At 44.0% G+C, this 23,845-nt stretch overlaps 1 protein-coding gene across 1 annotated transcript in view; it reads left to right on the top strand.

Annotated features, from left to right (window-relative positions):
- adamtsl7 (ADAMTS-like 7) overlaps positions 1-23,845 on the top strand; it is a 361,338-nt gene that overhangs the window by 330,968 nt on the left and 6,525 nt on the right. The window contains exons 9-11 of the mRNA XM_051929912.1: positions 7,610-7,783; positions 17,547-17,726; positions 21,672-21,816. Of these exons, the coding sequence (XP_051785872.1) occupies positions 7,610-7,783; positions 17,547-17,726; positions 21,672-21,816 (499 nt within the window). The remainder of the gene's footprint in view (positions 1-7,609; positions 7,784-17,546; positions 17,727-21,671; positions 21,817-23,845) is intronic.

Raw genomic sequence — 23,845 nt, 5'->3', positions numbered from 1 at the left:
GCATTTGTAGTAATAGATTTAATTACTGAAAATGTTTCTGATGCACCATCTGTTGGAATGAAAAATGCAGTGCATTTCATTACTACATGCATTACAAAATACATGCCAGTAGAAGGTGCACTACTGAATAATTAGATTTCAGCCTGTCTTAGAGTACAACACTTTAAGTTTTTGAAAGGAAGTATTTTTATGATTGAAAACCTTTGTCTACACCAGTATCAACTAATTAAAACCTAAATGAATTAGTGCTTTAGGGATTTCTCTTACGGTAAAATCTGCCAATCCACCTAACCTGCATGTCTTTGGACTGAGGGAGGAAACCCACGCAGACAACATGCAAACTCCACACAGGGAGGACCCGGGAAGCGAACCCAGGTCCCCAGGTCTCCCAACTGCGAGGCAGCAGCGCTACCCACTGCGCCACAGTGCCACCCTTACTTTTATTCAATGTTGCCTAATTTTATTTTTTAGATTTTGTCTTTTTTCTCTTTCCTCATCTTGCAAAGCACTTTGAGCTTCATCATTTGTATGAAAATGTGCGATAGAAATAAATGTTGTTGTTGTTGTTGTCGTCGGCCGCATGTGGCTTGCGGGGCGGCATTTGAAAAGGTAAAGCTCTGATGCTTTGGTGATCGCATGGGACTCTGCCAGCCCTGTAATGTTCGCACTCAGTTCACTGAGGGGGCCTATCCGACTTCCCCAGCTCAGATAGGATTACACCAAATTTCCCCTCCTTCCCAAGAATCCCCCAATACAGGTAGATCATGAACATAGTGCTATGTGAAAAACTGGATCATGACACCACAAACCAGCAGAATATCAACACGTCGATCAGATGGGCTGCATATTAACATAAACATGCTGTGGTCTCTCACTGTGCATGCGCAGGCTGCACACGCTCAGTTTTATACGCAGGCTGCACATGCTCAGTAGATCTGCAGGTGGCACGCGCTCAGTATATCTGCAGGCTGCACATGCTCAGTTTATGCGCAGTCTGCACATGCTCAGTAGATCTGCAGGCTGCACACACTCAGTTTATGCACAGGCTGCACACGCTCAGTAGATCTGCAGACGGCATGCACTCAGTATATCTGCAGGCTACATGTGCTCAGTTTATGCGCAGGCTCCACATGCTCAGTAGATCTGCAAGCGGCACGTGCTCAGTAGATCTGCAGGCTGCACACGCTCACTTTATGCGCAGGCTGCACATGCTCAGTTTATGTGCAGGCTGCACATGCTCAGTAGATCTGCAGGCTGCACGCTCTCTGTAGATCTGCAGACGGCATGCACTCAGTATATCTGCAGGCTGCATGTGCTAAGTTTATGCACAGGCTGCACATGCTCAGTAGATCTACAGGCGGCACGTGCTCAGTATATCTGCAGGCTGCACACGCTCAGTTTATGCACAGGCTGCACATGCTCAGTAGATCTGCAGGCTGCACACGCTCAGTATATCTGCAGGCTGCACACGCTCAGTTTATGCACAGGCTGCACATGCTCAGTAGATCTGCGGGCTGCACACGCTCATTAGATTTGAAGACGAGATGACTCAGTATATCTGCAGGCTGCATGTGCTCAGTTTATGCACAGGCTGCACGCGCTTAGTTTATGTGCAGGCTGCACATGCTCAGTAGATCTGCAGGTGGCACGTGCTCAGTAGATCTGCAGGCGGCACACGCTCAGTAGATCTGCAGGCTGCACACACTCAGTTTATGCACAGGCTGCACATGCTCAGTTTATGCGCAGGCTGCACATGCTCAGTAGATCTGCAGGCGGCACGCTCTCAGTAAATCTACAGGCGGCACATGCTCAGTATCTCTGCAGGCTGCACATGCTCAGTAGATCTGCAGGCTGCACGCACTCAGTTTATGCTCAGGCTGCACATGCTCAGTTTATGCGCAGGCTGCACGCGCTCAGTATATCTGCAGGCTGCACATGCTCAGTAGATCTGCAGGCTGCACGCATTCAGTTTATGCTCAGGCTGCACATGCTCGGTAGATCTGCAGGCTGCACGCACTCAGTATATCTGCAGGCTGCAAGTGCTCAGTTTATGCACAGGCTGCACGCGCTCAGTATATCTGCAGGCTGCACAAGCTCAGTTTATGCACAGGCTGCACGTGTTCAGTATATCTGCAGGCTGCACACGCTCAGTTTATGCGCAGGCTGCACATACTCAGTAGATCTGCAGGCTGCACGCACTCAGTTTATGCTCAGGCTGCACATGCTCAGTTTATGCACAGGCTGCACATGCTCAGTATATCTGCAGGCTGCACATGCTCAGTAGATCTGCAGGCTGCACGCTTTCAGTTTATGCTCAGGCTGCACATGCTCGGTAGATCTGCAGGCTGCACGCACTCAGTATATCTGCAGGCTGCAAGTGCTCAGTTTATGCACAGGCTGCACATGCTCAGTAGATCTGCAAGCTGCATACGCTCAGTTTATGCGCAGGCTGCACATGCTCAGTTTATGCACAGGCTGCACATGCTCAGTTTATGCGCAGGCTGCACGCGCTCAGTATATCTGCAGGCTGCACATGCTCAGTAGATCTGCAGGCTGCACGCATTCAGTTTATGCTCAGGCTGCACATGCTCGGTAGATCTGCAGGCTGCACGCACTCAGTATATCTGCAGGCTGCAAGTGCTCAGTTTATGCACAGGCTGCACGCGCTCAGTATATCTGCAGGCTGCACAAGCTCAGTTTATGCACAGGCTGCACGTGTTCAGTATATCTGCAGGCTGCACACGCTCAGTTTATGCGCAGGCTGCACATGCTCAGTTTATGCGCAGGCTGCACACGCTCAGTTTATGCGCAGACTGCACACGCTCAGTTTATGCGCAGGCTGCACAAGCTCAGTTTATGCACAGGCTGCACGTGCTCAGTTTATGCGCAGGCTGCACATGCTCAGTAGATCTGCAGGCTGCACGCACTCAGTTTTATGCTCAGGCTGCACATGCTCAGTTTATGCACAGGCTGCACATGCTCAGTTTATGCGCAGGCTGCACGCGCTCAGTATATCTGCAGGCTGCACATGCTCAGTAGATCTGCAGGCTGCACGCATTCAGTTTATGCTCAGGCTGCACACGCTCGGTAGATCTGCAGGCTGCACGCACTCAGTATATCTGCAGGCTGCACACGCTCAGTTTATGCACAGGCTGCACATGCTCAGTAGATCTGCAGGCTGCACGCATTCAGTTTATGCTCAGGCTGCACACGCTCGGTAGATCTGCAGGCTGCACGCACTCAGTATATCTGCAGGCTGCACACGCTCAGTTTATGCTCAGGCTGCATACGCTCAGTATGTCACAGGCTTTAGGCGGGTAGTGCAGTGAGTTCCATAATAAAGTACTTGGATTTTGCAAAGCAATTCTGAGCGGACAAAGGCTGGCTAAGTCTGCATGTTACAACATTTAAGGGCACATTTAGAGCTTGTATTAAACTTTTGGATCAAACGGGATGAGGTTTCATCTTGACAAATCGCTTTTATTAACATCCAGGGGTCTGAGTTAGTGCACATAAACAACACCGGGCTTGCAGGATGCCCAGCCAGATAACCTTCCACTTGCATCATTTTTAAAAATAAAGTATTACTGGGTAAAATAATAATAATATAAAATGTCTATTAGTACCTGTCATTTTATATCATTAATGCATGTGAACAAATGCCTGATTCCTCCCTGCTGCACTAACTGCACAATTTAAGTTGGTTCCTGTCCCCGCAGGTCTCCAAATGGAAAATATTCCAGCAACATTAGCCATGATGAATGTGCGATTAACACAAGGAGTTTGTAAAATATATAGCAAGAGAAGGCTTGTTTGTGACCTCGGCTTGGGTTTGTGCCCTACATTTTCTAATATAATGGAAAGGAAACACATGCCTAGGGGATTCCCTGTGCAGCAGTTAATCTAATCAAATCCAGAATGGTCTGCAATCCTAAAATATCATTAAAAAAGAAGAATCAACTGGAATTAATTCAGTCTGTGTAACCTTCTGTTTTGTATTCATGGGAAAAGAAAAAGAAAAAAAAAAATAATGTTTCTGTTTTGTTTTTAATTCAAATTATTGTCCTTTTATATGAAAAGACAAAACAACTTTTGAATCTCATCTAGACTCTGTTCATTTTTCAAACTCTTTTTCCATTAGCAGCTGTAAATATTGTTTTAATGAAATCCCGGCATGATTGAGGTCCGGGAAGAGATCGGATACATTTACATTTCCTTTTATTTGCTAAGTGGATGCTTTTATTCAACGTGGCTTACAAAAGAACTCGATACAATCGAGTAAACGTCACGCTGGGGGAGTGTATGGGAGCAAACATGACAGGACAAGGGGACAAAGGTGACCATCACAAGTGAAAGAGCTGAGAGCAAAAATACAAGCGACATACAATTCTTGGGTTACAGAAACCTACTAGGAAATCCATTATGAAGTACCAGTGGTGAGCAGCGTTGGTCCTGGAGGGCCACACTGGCTGTAGGGTTTTGTTCCAACCCAGTTCCTTAATGGCAAATCAGTTATCCATCGCAATACAAGGATGCTTGTCTGTCTGTGTGTCCATCTGCAGTTCATTTGTCATTCCAACAGATGGTATGTCACAAATATTTATGATGAAAAAAATGCATTGCATTTTCCATTCCAACAGATGGTACACCACAAATATTTATGGTGAAAAAAAAAATGCATTTCATTTGTCATTCCAACAGATGGCGCATCACAAATGTGAACACTGATTTTACAAATCCCGTATCAAATGAGCTGTAGGGTTTTGTTCCAACCCAGTTCCTTAATGAGAAGTCAGTTATCTATCTTAATGCAAGGATGTGTGTCTGTCTGTGTGTCCATCCTGCTGGTATGTCGCTGCACTGCATTTTTCATTCCAACAGATGGTATGTCACAAATATTTATGATAAAAAAAAAGTATTGCATTTGTCATTCCAACAGATGCCGCATCACAAAGTGAACACTGCTTTTACAAATCCCATATCAAATGAGCTTTAATAGAGACATATGCATGGCATGGTTCACTGCAAAAATTAACACTGAAGCCTGAGTTGATTATTTAGATTTCAACATGTCTTAGATGAGTAGCACAGCTATTAAATAAATAAAGAAATAAATAAATACCCAACCTTAATAAAAGTACAATTTTCTATGTATCTGTCTCTGTGTCCATCCCATTACTATGTTTTTGTTATTCCAACATATGGTTCATTACAAACATTTTTTAGTAATACAATGCATTGCATTAGCCATTCCAACTGATGGTACACCACAAATATTAGCACTGCTTTACAAACCCTATACCAAATGGCATATAACAGAGGCATATATATTGCTTGCTGCACTGTAAACTTTAACGCTGAGGTCTACAGTGATTACTTAGATTTCAACTCTTCTTAGATGGGTAGCACGGCTAGCAAATAATAAATAAATAGTCCAACTTAATAAATGGAGAAGTGTCTGTATGTCTGTCCGTATGTCCATCCGGTTGCTATGTCTCTGTCATTCCAAAAGGTGGCGCATCACAAACATTTTTACTAACAAAATGCATTGCATTTATCACTCCAACGGATGGCACAGCACAAACATTAACACTACTTTTACGAATCTCATACCAAATGGCATATAAAGGAGACATATGCATTTGCATCTTTCATTCCAACAGATGGTGCATCACAAACATTTTTACTAACAAAATACATTGCATTTATCAGTCCAACAGATGGCGCATCACAAACATTAACACTACTTTAACGAATCCCATACCAAATGGCATATAACAGAGACATATACATTATATACTATGCACTGCAAACATCATAACAAATGTCACTGCAAACAATACCCAAAATTGAAAAGTTGGTGCACTGCAAATGTAAACGCTGAGGTCTAGGGTGATTACTGAGACTTCAACAGGTCATAGATGGGTAGCACAACTAGTGAATAAATAAATCACCAAACGGAAAGGAGAAATGTCTGTGTGTCTATCTGTCTGTCTCTCTGTCCATCTGGTTGCTATGTCTCTGTCATTCCAACAGATGCCGCACCAAAAATATTAGCACTGCTTTTACGAATCCCATACCAACATGGCATATAACAGAGACACAGGTGTTACATTCTGCACTGCAAACAATCCCCAAAAATGAAAAGTTAAGGCTCAGCCACATTTTTTCTCACCCGTGGTGATCCTTACTGTACGTTGGGAGGCCTTCACAGACGTGATCTCCACCAGGCGTTAACACAAGCTTGGGCTTTCCTGTCAACGCATTGTTTAAAGACAAAATCCCTAATTAGAATTGTAACCCAGAATTTATGCAACTTGTTGACTTTTGCATCCTACTGGCTCGGAATAAAAGTTGAAAATGCTCTGTAACCCTGCCAAATTCCAGAAATGAACTGTTGTCATTTTTTATTATTATTTTATTTATGAAAGTCCCAACAATGGAAACCTCATAGGATCAAAGTTTAAAAGTGTCTACCTGAAAGCTATGCGGTTTATATTGTTATTAATCCATCAGTTACAGTTATGTTTGTATCTCACTTGCCTGAATGAACTGGCAGAATCTGCACGATATTCAGTGTTAGTCTAATTTCGCCAATTTGAAGGTTGCTGGATATCATGGGCGGTCTGTAACCTGGTACTGGGAGTGCTGTGCAGAGTGGGGGCAGACCCTCTGCGTTATTCCCAGTTGATTCTGGGGTCCATCAGTGGTGTGTTCTGCTCCTACTCTGTTCAGTGCTTGCATGGACTGGGTGGTGGGCATTGTCGTGGGGTCCAGCGGCTGTGGGGCACCTGTTGGTGAAGAAAGATTCACTGATCTCGACTTTGCTGACGATGCTGTGATCTTCGCGGAGTCAATGGAGGCTCTGATCAGGACGCTCGAGAGACTGAGTGAGGGGTCTGAGTGTCTGGGCTTGTGAGGGTCCTGATAAAAACCAACAGCCAGGCCTTTAATGAGCTCTTGGGCACGGCCATCAGCAGTGTGTCTGTTTGTGGAGAGAGTGTCGACCTCGTCGTCGAGAGGTTTACTTACCGTTCATGTGTCTGGTCACTCTTCCTATGAAGTCAGCAGACGGATTGGGAGAGCATGGGGGGGCTCATGAGGACACTGGAAAGGGGTGTGTGGTGGTCCTGATATCTCTGCAAAGTCTTTAGAGTCCTGGTGCTTCCAGTTTGCGAGACATGGACACCATCCAGTGACCTGAGGTGAAGACTGGACTCCTTCAGTGCTGTGTCTCTTCAGAGGGTCCTTGGGTACCGTTGGTGTCACTTTGTGTTGCTCACTGAGGCCCGAATGAGGCATTGTGAGAGGGCGTCAGTCACGGCACTATGGCCATGTGGCATGATTACCCGAGGGTGATCCGGCTCACGGGACCCGAGTGGCTGAACCAGGCCAACGGGACACCCACCTAACACCTGGCTGCAGCAGATAGAGGGTCATTTTCCAGAGGGGGTGACTGGACCACGTGTCTGCCTGGGAGGCGGGGAGGTTGCCAACCGGGATCCCGTGCTGTTTTGTTGTGTGTTGGGTGTGCCTGCTCCCCAACCTGACCTGACCTGATATTCCTGCACATTCACGATTTTCGTTTTTTCTCTCCCGCTTTTCCTAGTGCTCGGCCGAATGCGGAAACGGCAGCCAGACGAGAAGTGTCATCTGCCTGATGAATCACATTAGCAGCTTACCTCTCGAAGGCTGTGGCAAAGAGAAGCCGGCAGAAAGCAAGCTTTGTAACTTTGGCCCTTGTTACGAGAGAGCGGAATGGTTTACGGGGCCTTGGGGACAGGTAAGGCCGAGATATTTATGAATGAAATTCCCTTCAGCCGTTAATCACAGTCTGAACTATTTGGAGTGCACACCTGTGTCTTCAGCTCTGGCCGAGTTTTCTTTTTTATGACCAGATTCCGCCATGTGTGGAATAATATGATTGTGTAATACAAGCAAAACTGTCACTCAGGGGTACTGGACGGTGAAGGCGTGAGGGGGCGCTCTTGAGCTCATCCTTAAAGGAGCAGCAAAAAGCGAGTTTTATAAAAAGACAAAACAACTCTTGAATCTCATCTCGACTTATGTTCATTTTTCAAACTCTTTTTCCATTAGCAGCTGTAAATATTGTTTTAATGAAATCCCTGCATGATTGGGGTCAAACAGAAGAGATCGGATACATTGACATTTCCTTATATTTGCTAAGCGGATGCTTTTATTCAAAAGAACTCAACACAATCGAGTAAACGTCACGCTGGGGGGCGTGTATGGGAGGAAACATGACAGGACAAGGGGACAAGTGAAAGAGCTGAGAGCAAAAACACAAGCGGGTTACAAAAACCTAGGAAAACCATTATGAAGTACCAGTGGTGAGCAGCGTCGCTCCTGGGGGGCCACGCGGGCTTCAGGGTTTTGTTCCAACCCAGCAGCTTAATGAGAAGTCAGTTATCCATCTCAATACAGGGATGTGTGTCTGTGTGTGTGTGTGTGTGTCCATCCGGTTGGCATGTCTCTGCAGTGCATTTGTCATTCCAACAGATGGTATGTCACAAATAGTTATGATGAAACAAAATGCATTGCATTTTCTATTCTAACAAATGGTGCACCACAAACGTGAACACTGATTTTACAAATCCAGTATCAAGTGAGCTAATAACAGAGACATATGCATTGCGTGGTGTAGTGCAAACAATAACACTGAGCTGTGCATTGATTACTTAGATTTCCACATGTCTTAGATGAGTAGCACAGCTTGGAAAGAAAGAAAGAAAGAAAGAAAGAAAGAAAGAAAGAAAGAAAGAAAGAAAGAAAGAAAGAAAGAAAGAAAGAAAGACTCCACCTTAATAAAGGTAGAATTGTTTATGTATCTGCCTCTGTGTCAATCCAGTTGCTATGTCTTGCTCATTCCAACATATGGTTCATCACATTTTTAGTAGGGCGGCACGGTGGTGCAGTGGGTAGCGCTGCTGCCTCACTGTAAGGAGACCTGGGTTTGCTTCCCGGGTCCTCCCTGTGTGGAGTTTGCATGTTCTCCCCGTGTCTGTGTGGGTTTCCTCCGGGTGCTCCGGTTTCCTCCCACAGTCCAAAGACATGCAGGTTAGGTGGATTGGCAATTCTAAATTGGCCCTACTGTGTGCTTGGTGGGTATGTGTGTGTGTGCGTGCCCTGCGGTGGGTTGGCACCCTGCCCGGGATTGGTTCCTGCCTTGTGCCCTGTGTTGGCTGGGATTGGCTCCAGCAGACCCCCGTGACTCTGTGTTCAGATTCAGCAGGTTGGAAAATGGATGGATGGATGGACATTTTTATTAAGACAATGCATTGCATTTTCCATTCCAACAGATGGTGCATCACAAATGTCAACACTGATATTACAAATCCTGTTTCCAATGAGCTTTAACAGATACATATGCATTGCATGGTGTACTGTGAACATTCACACTGAGGTCTGTGTTGATTGATTACATTTCCACATGTCTTAGATGAGTAGCACAGCTAGTTTAGAAAGAAAGAAAGAAAGAAAGAAAGAAAGAAAGAAAGAAAGAAAGAAAGAAAGAAAGAAAGAAAGAAAGAAAGATCCTCAAACCAAGTAAATTCAGGCCAAATGGATAAGAAAGAAAGAAAGAAAGAAAGAAAGAAAGAAAGAAAGAAAGAAAGATCCTCAAACCAAGTAAATTCAGGCCAAATGGATAAGAAAGAAAGAAAGAAAGAAAGAAAGAAAGAAAGAAAGAAAGAAAGAAAGAAAGAAAGATCCTCAAACCAAGTAAATTCAGGCCAACTGGATAAGAAAGAAAGAAAGAAAGAAAGAAAGAAAGAAAGAAAGAAAGAAAGAAAGAAAGAAAGAAAGAAAGAAAGAATCATGCAAATTCATAGCTACCTTTTCAAAACAATTACCAACAACAGGTCAACTACAAAAGAAAGAAAGAAAGAAAGAAAGAAAGAAAGAAAGAAAGAAAGAAAGAAAGAAAGAAAGAAAGAAAGTCAAACCAAGTAAATTCAGGCCAACTGGATAAGAAAGAGAAAGAAAGAAAGAAAGAAAGAAAGAAAGAAAGAAAGAAAGAAAGAAAGAAAGAAAGAAAGAAAGAAAGAAAGAAAGAATCATGCAAATTCATAGCTACCTTTTCAAAACCAACAACATGTCAACTACAAAAGAAAAAAAAGAAAGAAAGAAAGAGAAAGAAAGAAAGAAAGAAAGAAAGAAAGAAAGAAAGAAAGATCCTCAAACCAAGTAAATTCAGGCCAACTGGATAAGAAAGAAAGAAAGAAAGAAAGAGAGAGAAAGAAAGAAAGAAAAAAGAAAATGTAAATTCATGGCTACCTTTTCAAAACAATCAAGGTCAAGTTGATAAGAAATGAGAATATGGAGATGGAAGTGTGGAGTTACAAAAAAAGCACAGAATAAGAAATGAGAGAATCGGAGGTACAATAAAAGAAGGAGAGACGTCTACGGAAGGACAGGAGTGGAGGTGAAGTGGTGTGGACACATGATGAGGAGAGACAATAAATGTGTGGGCAAAAGAGTGATGGGAGTGGAAGTCCAAGGGAATTGAAAGCAAGAAGGGCCAAGAGTGGAGGGTGGATGGATAAAGTCAAAGAAGATCAGAAGGAAACGAGGTTGACTAGCGAGTAGATTCAGGACCAAACTGTATGGAGAAGGTCAATCAAGCACATCAACCCCACACAGAAGTGGGAAAAGATGAAGAGGAGAAGCAGAAGAAGAGGAAGTGGAAGAAGAAGAAGAGGAAGAAGAAAAAGAGAAAGAAGAAATCAGCGATGAACAGGGGGAAAGGATCATCCAGGCCATTCCAATGATGGATAAGCGATATCAGGGCAAGTGGACTCCATCGCTGCTGGCCACTGAAACAGGAAACACCAGAAGCGAAGTGCAAATAAAAATCAGCAGCAGAACCTTTTTAGCTCAGGTCAACTAATGCAATAGGACATCAACATTAAGTGGTTAAACACACTAAATAGGATAGAAGTGAATGTAATGTTTCTCAAATTTCCTACGTGATGTCATCAATTGGAAATTATTTTTGTGTTCAGATTGAATCTGTCAATCATAATCACCACAAATGTTTCAGGAAACGAGACCTTTGATAGCCATCAGAGGGCAAAGCCGTCTTAATGAAAGGCGTTTCGGATGTGGCCGTCAGATGAAGCGGTTTATAGGGTCCTTATGGCCGCGTGTACAGAGGACACTAAAGTTCTTCCTTCCGTGTGTCGATTTCAGATGTTAGCCACGATGTCAGGTTTTTGTTTTTTGTCCCCATGGTCCAGGAACAGTAGGTTTCTGCCTGAAAACATGTTGTGTATAATCCTGTGAAAATTGTTACGGATTTGTTCAGGCACCATAACTTTCCTTTTAAAACATTTACAAAAACATTGTATCTAGGCCTGTTCTCCACATACGCTTACCTCATTATTTTAAGGACTGAACGTTTGTCGTGGTAATAAATCAGCAGCATATGAAGCTTTTGGATAGAAGAGTAGATGTAGTTAGGATATTAATAAAATGGAGTTGTTAAATGAATGCAGCGTGCCAATTGCACTTTTTATTACTGTACATCTGGATTATTGATGCTGCCAACATTTCCAAGGCTATAAATGCACTTATGTAGTGTTTTGTAACAAAGGTTGACGGAGGGTGTGTGATTATGTGCCATACAAAGAGTTCAAATCGAGATTCAGGCAGGGAGGGAGCACAGAAATGGGTCCGAGAGCCCCTGAGAGTTAAAATGTCTATAAATTGTCTATGAAGAGCGCGGTGGGACACTGGCAGAAGATGCCAAGTATCTGGCCTGGTGATGTGTGTGGAGTCACGAGAGCATCGTTTCTTTCCGAAATAGTTGGCAGCAACTGTCCATGATGGGGGGGTATCAATCCCCATGGGGGCAGGGGGAATCCCCATCTCCCACTCTGACTGTCTGCGGTGAATCTCCTGATGGTCGTCAAAGACTGGGGTCTCAAAAACACTAAAAAGGGCAAGATTGGATCACGAGGAACAAAAAAAAGTTTAAGAAGCAGTTCACGAGAGGATTAAAAACCAAATAAAAATCGACGGAATGACTTTCAGTGCGCATTTCACTGTGGCTTCCTATCCAGGTTGACGAAGCCTGAGGAGACATACAAGAAAAGATGGACAGAAATTGAAATCAGGTATGTAAAGGTCATGGAGGAAAACCAAAGACGTGTCCAGTGAGCTTTAACACAAAAGACATTTCTTTCTATAGCCCATTTTCATATAAGGGGTGTAGCTCAGAGTGCTTTATAAGATGAAGAAAGAAAAATATAAGATAAGGGAATACTAAAGAACAAAGAATAAAATGTGGTTAGATGGCCAGGAGGACAGAAAATAACAAAACAATATCTGCAGGGGGCAGCACGGTGGCACAGTGGGTAGCGCTGCTGCCTCGCAGTTAGGAGACCCGGGTTCGCTTCCCGTGTCCTCCCTGCGTGAAGTCTGCATGTTCTCCACGGATGAAGCCTGCTATGGGTTCCCTGATATGGTTTATGGCAGTGGTTTTCAACCTTTTTGACTCGTGGACCAGTAGAAGCATCAGAAATTGTTTGCAGATGGTGTCATGCAACGGTGGCACAGTGGGTAGCGCTGCTGCCTCACAGTTAGGAGACCCGGGTTCGCTTCCCAGGTCCTCCCTGCATGGAGTTTGCATGTTCTCACCGTGTCTGGGTGGGTTTCCTCCCACAGTCCAAAGACATGCAGGTTAGGTGCATTGGTGGTCCTAAATTGTCGTGGGTGTGTGTATGTGTGTGCCCTGCGGTGGGCTGGCATCCTGCCCGGGGTTTATTTCCTGCCTTGCGCCCTGTGTTGTCTGGGATTGACTCCAGCAGACCCCCGTGACCCTGTCGTTAGGATATAGCGGGTTGGATAATAGATGGATGGACAATATCTGCAGGGGTTCTGAGGCCACGAGACCACCCAGCCTACACTGGGCATTCTACCTAACATCAATGATCTCATTCAATCCTCATGGTATTTGTGTTCTGCTTGTCAATCATTTAAAAGCCTGTGCAGCTGCTGTCCTTTTGTCTCAAGGGACGTTAAAGTGTCTCCGAGAAAATCACGTCTCGTCTCCTTCCAAGCCTTCCAAGATTTTTTTTTATAATAGAGAGATACAGGATAAAAATAATAATAATAATACATTTTATTTATATAGCGCCTTTCCCATGCCCAAACGAAACGTTAGATGAAGGTGCGACTCCAAAAATACTTTCTCCACGTCATTTTTCTTCATTTCGGAATCAACTTTTCCAGGATTGTTAATTTTTCTTTCAGTGTAAACTGTCGCCATTTCTCACTTGTTTTTGTTCATCTCAAAGAAGTCTTTGTGAAGCGCCATGAAACTCGAACAGTACGGTATCTGCACGCGACAACTACCTATGAGGACGCTCGGTGGAGTGTGGACTCAGAATTCGGTTATTTGTGTGATGTCACGCCTACGCGCTCGCCAAGTCTACCCGAGACTGGAAATTTTGCAACATTGAAAGCGTAGGAGTGGCATTACGTATTTTTTGCAACGCATTATTATCTTTGGTGGGCCATTTTTGGTTGAAAATACATTTGTTATACTGAGATTTACATTTCGTTAAAATGAGATTTATTTAACATGATGTTCCATGATCATTTGTCCGGGCCCACAAAAATGATTTGTTATTCTGAAAATTTCATTACTTCACTATTTGTTATAACAGGATTAAACCTGTATATACTGTAAATGATTTGGAAAGGAATCTACAGTGCATCCAGAAAGTATTCACAGCGCATCACTTTTTCCACATTTTGTTATGTTACAGCCTTATTCCAAAATGGATTAAATTTATTTTTTTCCTCAGAATTCTACACACAGCACCCCATAATGACAACATGAAAAACGTTTACTTGAGATTTTTGAAAATTAATTAAAAATAAACAAATTGAGAAAGCACATGTACATAAGTATTCACAGCCTTTGCCATGAAGCTCAGAATTGAGCTCAGGTGCATCCTGTTTCCCCTGATCATCCTTGAGATGTTTCTGCAGCTTCATTGGAGTCCACCTGTGGTAAATTCAGTTGACTGGACATGATTTGGAAAGGCACACACCTGTCTATATAAGGTCCCACAGTTGACAGTTCATGTCAGAGCACAAACCAAGCATGAAGTCAAAGGAATTGTGTGTAGACCTCCGAGACAGGATTGTCTCCAGGCACAAATCTGGGGAAGGTTACAGAAAAATTTCTGCTGCTTTGAAGGTCCTAATGAGCACAGTGGCCTCCATCATCCGTAAGTGGAAGAAGTTCGAAACCACCAGGACTCTTCCTAGAGCTGGCCGGCCATCTAAACTGAGCGATCGGGGGAGAGGGGCCTTAGTCAGGGAGGTGACCAAGAACCCGATGGTCACTCTGTCAGAGCTCCAGAGGTCCTCTTTGGAGAGAGGAGAACCTTCCAGAAGGATAACCATCTCTGCAGCAATCCACCAATCAGGCCTGTATGGTAGAGTGGCCAGACGGAAGCCACTCCTTAGTAAAAGGCACATGGCAGCCCGCCTGGAGTTTGCCAAAAGGCACCTGAAGGACTCTCAGACCATGAGAAAGAAAATTCTCTGGTCTGATGAGACAAAGATTGAACTCTTTGGTGTGAATGCCAGGTGTCACGTTTGGAGGAAACCTGACACCATCCCTACAGTGAAGCATGGTGTTGGCAGCATCATGCTGTGGGGAACTGGGAGACTAGTCAGGATAAAGGGAAAGATGACTGCAGCAATGTACAGAGACATCCTGGATGAAAACCTGCTCCAGAGCGCTCTTGACCTCAGACTGGGGCGACGGTTCATCTTTCAGCAGGACAACGACCCTAAGCACACAGCCAAGATATCAAAGGAGTGGCTTCAGGACAGCTCTGTGAATGTCCTTGAGTGGCCCAGCCAGAGCCCAGACTTGAATCCAATTGAACATCTCTGGAGAGATCTTAAAATGGCTGTGCACCGACGCTTCCCATCCAACCTGATGGAGCTTGAGAGGTGCTGCAAAGAGGAATGGGCGAAACTGGCCAAGGATAGGTGTGCCAAGCTTGTGGCATCATATTCAACAAGACTTGAGGCTGGAATTGCTGCCAAAGGGGCATCGACAAAGTATTGAGCAAAGGCTGTGAATAGTTATGGACATGGGATTTCTCAGTTTTTTTATTTTATACTAGTCATTTAGCCCGTTACAATAACGGGCGCTAGAACAGTAGTGCATAAACATTAGTAGGAACAGTCTATATTAAATGGCAAGGGACTTTGACCTCATTCTTTTTGTTGGTCGTATTTTTCTTTCTTTCAGCCTTTCTTTTGTTGATGTTTACTTGCTGAGCTGACCGTTCTTCGTGGGCTGCCGCCGTGTATTGTGTGTCTTTAATTTTCTGTGACAGTAATACTGGCTTGTACGTCCGCTGGCTTGTACGTCCATAATATACCTTTAATTTTCTCTGGCGGTAATACAGGCGTGCGCGTCGGTAATATGCCTTTAATCTCCTCTGACAGTAATACTGGCTTGTATGTGGCTGTAATATGCGTCACTGTATTGTGTACCTTTAATTTCCTCTCGCAGTAATACTGGTTTGTATTTCTGTAAAACGCCTGTAACTTTCTCTGACAGTAATATCGCACGTCGCACCGTGCCCCGCGCATGCGCACTTCACCAGAAGGCACACACACACGGACACCTGGACGCACACAGGGATTTTATTAAAGAGGATAAATTTGCAAAAACCTCAAGTAAACTTTTTTCGTGTTGTCATTATGGGGTGTTGTGTGTAGAATTCTGAGGAAAAAAATGAATTGAATCCATTTTGGAATAAGGCTGTAACAAAATGTGGAAAAAGTGATGCGCTGTGAATACTTTCCGGATGCACTGTAAATAACAAGCTGGATAAGTCTATAGATGATACCAAGATAGGTGGATTAGCAGATATTTTGGAATTTGTTATATCATCACAGAAGGACTTGGATAGCAGACAGGCTTGGGCAGATTTGTGGCAGATGAAATTTAATGTCAGTAAATGTAAAGTATTACACATAGGGAGTAAAAATGTGAGGTTTGAATACACAATGGGTGGTCGTAAAATCGAGAATCCACCTTATGAGAAGGATTTAGGAGTCGTGGTGGACTCTAAGCTATCAACCTGCCAGACAGAACCATTAAGAAGGCTGACAGAATGTCAGGTTATATAGCGCCTTGATGTCTGCAGTAAAAGTCCAAGGAGGTTCTGCTCACGTTTTATAACACACTGGTGAGGCCTCATCTGGAGTACTGGGTACAGTTTTGGTATCCATAAGAACATCTAAAATTTGACAAACAAAAGGAGGCCATTCAGTCCATCAAGGCTGTTTGTTTAGCTAATAGCTAAGCTGCCCCAACATCTCATCCAGGTACTTTTTGATGATTGTGGTCTCCCTAAAGGACCTAGCAGTGTTAGAAAAAGTCCAGAGAAGAACAATCAATCATTATTATTATAGTATTAGATTTTCTGATGATAAAAGTGGAGGGGCAGTGCAGAGGCCATTGTTATTTTTAATATATTTAAATGATTTAGATAGGAATATAAGTAACAAGCTGGTTAAGTCTGTAGATGATTCCAAGATAGGTGGATTAGCAGATAATTTGGGATCTGTTGAGTCTTCACAGAGGGACTTGTATAGCATACAGGCTTGGACAGATTTGTAGCAGATGAAATTTAATGTCAGTAAATGTAAAGAATTACACATAGGAAGTAAAAATGTTAGGTTTGAATACACAATGGAAAGTCGGAAAATCGAGAGTCCACCTTATGAGAAGGATTTAGGAGTCGTGGTGGACTCGTCACTATGAACTGCCAGACAGTGTTCAGAAGCCATTAAGAGGGCTAACAGAATGTCAGGTTATATAGCGCCTTGATGTGTGGAGTACAAGTCACAGGAGGTTCTGCTCAGGTCTTTATAACACACTGGTGAGGCCTCATCTGGAGTCCTGGGCGCAGTTTTAGTCTCCAGGTTACAAAAAGGACATAGCAGTACTAGAAAAGGTCCAGAGAAGAGCGACTAGGCTGATTGAGGGGCTACAGGGGTTGAATTATGAGGAAAAATTAAAAGAGCTGAGCCTTTACAGTTGAAGCAAAAGAAGATTAAGAGGAGAATGTGACTGAGGTGTTTAAAATGATGAAGGGAATTAGTCGAGTGGATGGAGACGGTGACTTTAAAATGAGTTCATCAAGAACATAGGGACACAGTTGGAAACTTCATACAAACATTAGGACATTTTTCACATAGAGAACCACAAACACTTGGAATAAGTGACCATGTAGTGTAGTGGACTGTATGGACTTTCAAAACTCGACTTACTGTTTTTTTAGAAGAATTAAGTGGAGAGGACTGGTGAGCTTTGTTGGCCTGAATGGCCTGTTCTCATCTAGTGTGCTCCAATCAAAAGAAGCAGCTTGGACATTGAGATTAAACTAAAGTGAAAGCTTTGATGTTACTTTCAGACAGGACTCAAATATTGATGGACCTTCACAACACCAACTAAACTACTTTCTGTTATCCTTCCATAGTGCTCTACAGAATGCGGTGATGGCACCAAAAGCAGAAGTGTGGTCTGTCTAATTCAGTCCAACAACAGCTTTGAAGTGACTAAGCCTTCTGAATGTAGTCACCTTGAGAAACCACCTACTGAGCAGCCATGCCACCTGAAGAATTGTGGAGCAAAATGGTTTACCACGGAATGGAGTGCGGTAAGACTCTTGTAATTAATGAGTGAACATGCAAAATAAAGAGATTTACAGCGGCGGTCAACCTATTAGGTGACTTAGGTGGCTGTCTAGGGTGCCATCACCCAAGGGGCGGCCTTTATGACAGTTAAGGGGTACATGCATGTATGGACACTGAAGGTCACTGTTTATGTAACTCAGAAACTCAAGTGGTACACACTGTGGATCTACAGACACCAAGGGGAACCCCAACCCAGCCTAGGGCTCCATATGGGCTTCGACTAGCACTATCTTTTTAAGGAACTGGCCATCAGTTCGTTCAGACAGCTGTTTGTTTCCAGGACCTTCAGTTTCTAATATAGGGATGCAGAGAGCCAGAACCTATTATGACAGCGTCCTTCCATGAATAGGATATCAGTCTACTAGAAGACAAAGTGATGCACACACATACACTGTAAAAAGAAGACAACACAGGCATAAAGGGTTGGGGTTTTCCGGCCCCGTATACTGTAAAAATAGGTTCAGGTCAAAAATATTGTTCATACCAATATATATCAGACAGCAAGATGGCGAACTGGGGGAATCTTTATGGAGTGGGACCGGAAATGAAAGTGAAGGCTGCTGGGAAGGTACCAAGATGGATGCTGGGATGCTGACGTCATCAGGGGTCGACAGAGGGAATGCGGAAGTGATATTGCATGGTTAGGTACTGGAGGCGACTTCATGGCAGTGGTGTTTCTTTCTTTCTGCCGAAAACAGAGAGAGGTTAGTGGTCCGTCATTCCCATTCTGGCCTGCGGTTTCACGTAACAGTTTGAGTCTTTCCGCAGCTCCCTAAGCACGCGTGCGTGACAACACACACATTCATTCAGTCAGGTCAATTTAGAGATACCAGCTATCCTAACCTGTCAAATATTTTTTTATACTTCAGACCCATGACATCATGTTTACAGCTCTCACAGGGTCTTATGGTACATTGTGGACGCAGTTCCCCAAGTATGCTGCAAAATATCTACAGTGCATCCAGAAAGTATTCACAGCACATCACTTTGTCCACATTTTGTTATGTTACAGCCTTATTCCAAAATGGATTAAATTAATTTTTTTCCTCAGAATTCTACACACAACACCCCATAATGACAACGTGAAAAAAGTTTACTTGAAGTTTTTGCAAATTTATTAAAAATAAAAAAATTGAGAAAGCACATGTACATAAGTATTCACAGCCTTTGCCATGAAGCTCAAAATTGAGCTCAGGTGCATCCTGTTTCCCCTGATCATCTTGAGATGTTTCTGCAGCTTCATTGGAGTCCACCTGTGGTAAATTCAGTTGACTGGACCTGATTTGGAAAGGCACACACCTGTCTATAGAAGGTCCCACAGTTGACAGTTCATGTCAGAGCACAAACCAAGCATGAAGTCAAAGGAATTGTCTGTAGACCTCCGAGACAGGATTGTCTCAAGGCACAAATCTGGGGAAGGTTACAGAAAAATTTCTGCTGCTTTGAAGGTCCCAATGAGCACATTGGCCTCCATCATCCGTAAGTAGAAGAAGTTCGAAACCACCAGTACTCTTCCTAGAGCTGGCCGGCCATCTAAACTGAGCGATCTGGGGAGAAGGGCCTTAGTCAGGGAGGTGACCAAGAACCCGATGGTCACTCTGTCAGAGCTCCAGAGGTCCTCTGTGGAGAGAGGAGAACCTTCCAGAAGGACAACCATCTCTGAGGCAATCCACCAATCAGGCCTGTATGGTAGAGTGGCCAGATGGAAATCACTCCTTAATAAAAGGCACATGGCAGCCCACCTGGAGTTTGCCAAAAGGCACCTGAAGGACTCTCAGACCATGAGAAAGAAAGTTCTCTGGTCTGATGAGACAAAGATCTAACTCTTTGGTGTGAATGCCAGGCGTCATATTTGGAGGAAACCAGACACCGCTTATCACCAGGTCAATACCATTCCTACAGTGAAGCATGGTGGTGGCAGCATCATGCTGTGGGGATGTTTTTCAGCGGCAGGGACTGGAAGACTAGTCAGGATAAAGGGAAAGATGACTGCAGCAATGTACAGAGACATCCTGGATGAAAACCTGCTCCAGAGCGCTCTTGACCTCAGACTGGGGCGACGGTTCATCTTTCAGCAGGACAACGACCCTAAGCACACAGCCAAGATATCAAAGGAGTGGCTTCAGGACAACTCTGTGAATGTCCTTGAGTGGCCCAGCCAGAGCCCAGACTTGAATCCGATTGAACATCTCTGGAGAGATCTTAAAATGGCTGAGCACCGACGCTTCCCATCCAACCTGATGGAGCTTGAGAGGTGCTGCAAAGAGGAATGGGCGAAACTGGCCAAGGATAGGTGTGCCAAGCTTGTGGCATCATATTCAAAAAGACTTGAGGCTGGAATTGCTGCCAAAGGTGCGTCGACAAAGTATTGAGCAAAGGCTGTTAATACTTATGTACATGGGATTTCTCAGTTTTTTTATTTTTAATAAATTTGCAAAAACCTCAAGTAAACTTTTTTCACGTTGTCATTATGGGGTGTTGTGTGTAGAATTCTGAGGAAAAAAATGAATTTAATCCATTTTGGAATAAGGCTGTAACATAACAAAATTTGGAAAAAGTGATGCGCTGTGAATACTTTCCGGATGCACTGTACTACCAAATATATGCCAAACTAGTATCTAATTATTTTATTATGATCATTTGTTCGATGATAATGTATAGGGTCGCTAACAACCCTGAATGCGGTTAAGTGTAATTATTTTTTTCCTGCACATTTTAAGTCCTATGTTTGTAAATAAAACACACTTTTTTCAAGATTTCTTTGTATCTCTATGTGTTAATTACCTTTGCATTTATATCATATTAATTATTATATAGGTATTTATGAGTTTACAGGAGTAAGAGATAATAAAAGAAATGCTTTGACCCTTAGCAGTACAGCAAGCCAATGAAAGAATCCCGATGTTGATGGCAAATGACGAGTCAGAGGGAGACTGAGAGGCAAGCAGCAGGAAGACAAACGATGAACAACAGAATAAGGCAGTGCCGAGTGATACTTCTAATGCTATCAGATTCTGAATTGTGACTATGTACTTTGGAATTCTTTAATTCTTAGGAGTTTTAGCTCCCAACAGCTTCCATTTAATCCTGTGCACGTGTGTCACGACTTATGTGTGTTAATTCAATGTTTTGAAATGAGCGAGAGAAAGGGAAGGACCATGAGGTACAAATCTGTCCCAGACCACAAAACATTAGAACACTTTAGACGAGAACAGGCCATTCAGCCCAACAAAGCTCGCCAGTCCTATCCACAAGTCGAGTTTTAAAAGTCTCTAAAGTCTTACTGTCTGCCACACTACTTGGTCACTTATTCCAAGTGTCTTTCGTTCTTTGTGTAAAGAAAAACTTCTTAATGTTTGTGCGAAATTTACCCTTAACAAGTTTCCAACTGTGTCCCCGTGTTCTTGATGACATAAAGATAACGTTCTCAGAAAATGAAAAAATTTACAGTGTGGTAAAGATTTGTCTTGGGATGATTAAAGCACTTGAAAGCCATTAAATTAAACATAATTTAATATCAAGTTTTATCATCTGCTAGGCCTGGCTTCCAATTACAAAACTGGTTAGAATGAAAAGCTTCAGCTCCTGCGGACCTCCAGGACTGTAATTGAGTACCCTTGTTCTATATGAAAAAGCACATTAGAGGCAGCTCTAGTCGGGTGGACATCGAGCGCCGAGTTTCATGGATGTTTTTTATAAAAGTGAATAAGAAAGACTTCTCTTTAAACACGCCATGTTTGATACTCTGATGGTGTTTATCACAGGTGTGCAGCGGTGCCTGGAGAGTACCGTCCTGTTAAAGACAACAAACGTTCAATGACCATGACCTTGGACTTTCTATTATGACCAAATCAATGTTGTTCATGCTGGTTTATCTGTAATGCCACCCTTTTTTGTTCCTTCTTTAGTGTTCCAAGTCCTGCGATGGAGGCTACCGAGTGCGTGAAGTGCGTTGCCTTGCAGACGACATGATGCAGAGTACGAGTTGTGATCCGTTCTTCATGCCGGAAGACAGAGAGGACTGCAACCTCCAGCAGTGCATGGAGGAAATAGGTAATGCTGCCCACAGTCTAGCACAGGGGTTAACTCTTTCAGGGCTGATGTTGACTTTTGTTGAAATTCAGGGGCACAGGACGGTAATCCGCCGTAAACAACGACAAAACTCGCCATTATGTTTTAGTTCAACTCTCTTTGCTAGAAGGCCTCGTTGATTTGACCTCGATTCCCTTGTGCATGCGTGAGTAGCAAAGAGCAAACAACCTCTAAAATGGCATTGACTTCTAACGAGAGACCAAAGCGAATGCACAAAGCAAATAAGTCAGTGGACGACGTTTTGCGTATTATCGCCAAATTGGACTCTGACTTGCAAGAGTCCAATTTTGATGCAAGTGATCTGAAGATGGAGATTGAAAACAAAAGTGAGGTAACTGGCTTCAGCTGATCGGTCCCTTGCTGATCGTGGTGCTGAACACGCTTGTGTAGCCGATGAGCCAACAGCAACGTTCGCCTGGGAGGACCGCCACTTACAGTGGCAAGAGGTACAAAACAGATTGTGTAGCACTACCATGTGAAGACAGGCCAGGCAGCCGGCCCGCCACACTATCCTGCCAGCCATCATGCTGCCCCTACACAACCACCAGAGACGCTGAACAGGAGCCGACAGCAGCAGACATTTTACGCTGATTTACATGCAAAACCTTTGCTTTGTGTGCTTTTCAGAAAATGGAGTTGCCTGCAAAAAATATTCACCCCTCAAAGAGTTAATTAATTGTCAGCAGAAGAGTGCATCATTCTGCAGTGGGTTGGCACCCTGCCCGGGATTGGTTCCTGCCTTGTGCCCTGTGTTGGCTGGGATTGGCTCCAGCAGACCCCTGTGACCCTGTGTTCGGATTCAGCGGGTTGGAAAATGAATGGATGGATGGAGTGCATCATTTTTTTCATGAGTCATTCGATCTCGAAACTGACGTACAGTCGGATTTTCGTATCAGTACGTTCCGCATCCATGGACTCAACCAACTGTGGATTGAAAATTTATGGGGAAAAAAACCCCAAAAACTTCCAAAAAAGCAAAACTTGCACGCCAAGCTCTACGTTGAGCTGACACGAATGAATTGATTTGTGCAGGCATACCGTGTTGTAGTCTCCCACCAACCTGAAGGATAACAACAGGCAGGCCCGGTCTTAGGTTTTATGGGGCCCTAGGCGAAAGGGGGGTCCAGGGGCCCCCTGAGGGGGGTGGAGCCCCCCTGGAAGCTCTGTGAAATGTGTGAAAATTAGACCAAGGAGTCGATCCGGGGCCCTAGGCGGTCACCTACTTCGCCTATGCCTATGGCCGGGCCTGATTGGGACAAATAATGCTGTAGTATATTTAAGTATATATGACAATTGCTCACTCGGACAATTTGTTTTGGGGGCCCCCAAGAAGGCGGGGGCCCTAAGCTATAGCTTGTGTGGCTTATACGTAAATCCTGCACTGACAACAGGCCTACAAGTGCTGCAAAGTTTGTTCGATGATGGAAAGAAAAAGTAGAAACGGCTTCCTATTCCTGTAGACTCTCAGTTAACCGGCTACCACCGGGATTGGTAGATGCCAGATAAGTGTAGTTTCTGGTTGCTTGAGAGTTATAATTTAAAGTAGGCCTAATAGTTGTAGTCCATAGTAATTGAAAGTTGTGGAAGATCAGCCTCGAAACAGACAGACACGGACCCCAGATGTCAAAAAGCACAAACGTTTTATTCCTGGGCACACAACACAACACAATACTCAGCCCAATACAGCTCGCAGTCCCTTAGACTTCCTTTTCTACTGCCCCCTCTACTCCTCCCGTCGCAAGCGCCATCCTTTTCCACCCGACTCCGGTTCCCCGAATGGAGTGAGGCGGCCCCTTTTATGGCACACCCGGATGTGCTCCAGGTGCTCCCTGATGATCTTCTGACAACACTTCCTGGTGTGGCGAAAGTGCTGCAGTCCATGGCTCGGGAAACATCCAGGCGCCCCCCTGGCGAAGGCCACGGACCCCTACAGGGTTGAGCTTTCCAGCTCTGTATGTGACCTGGATGCTATCCAGGGGTGCTGCCCTCT

The sequence above is a fragment of the Erpetoichthys calabaricus genome, chromosome 7 (assembly GCF_900747795.2).
Source record: "Erpetoichthys calabaricus chromosome 7, fErpCal1.3, whole genome shotgun sequence".
In the NCBI taxonomy this organism is placed as follows: Eukaryota; Metazoa; Chordata; class Cladistia; order Polypteriformes; family Polypteridae; genus Erpetoichthys; species Erpetoichthys calabaricus.
Note: the sequence above shows the minus strand (reverse complement) of the source record. Positions and strands in the feature narration are given on the sequence as shown.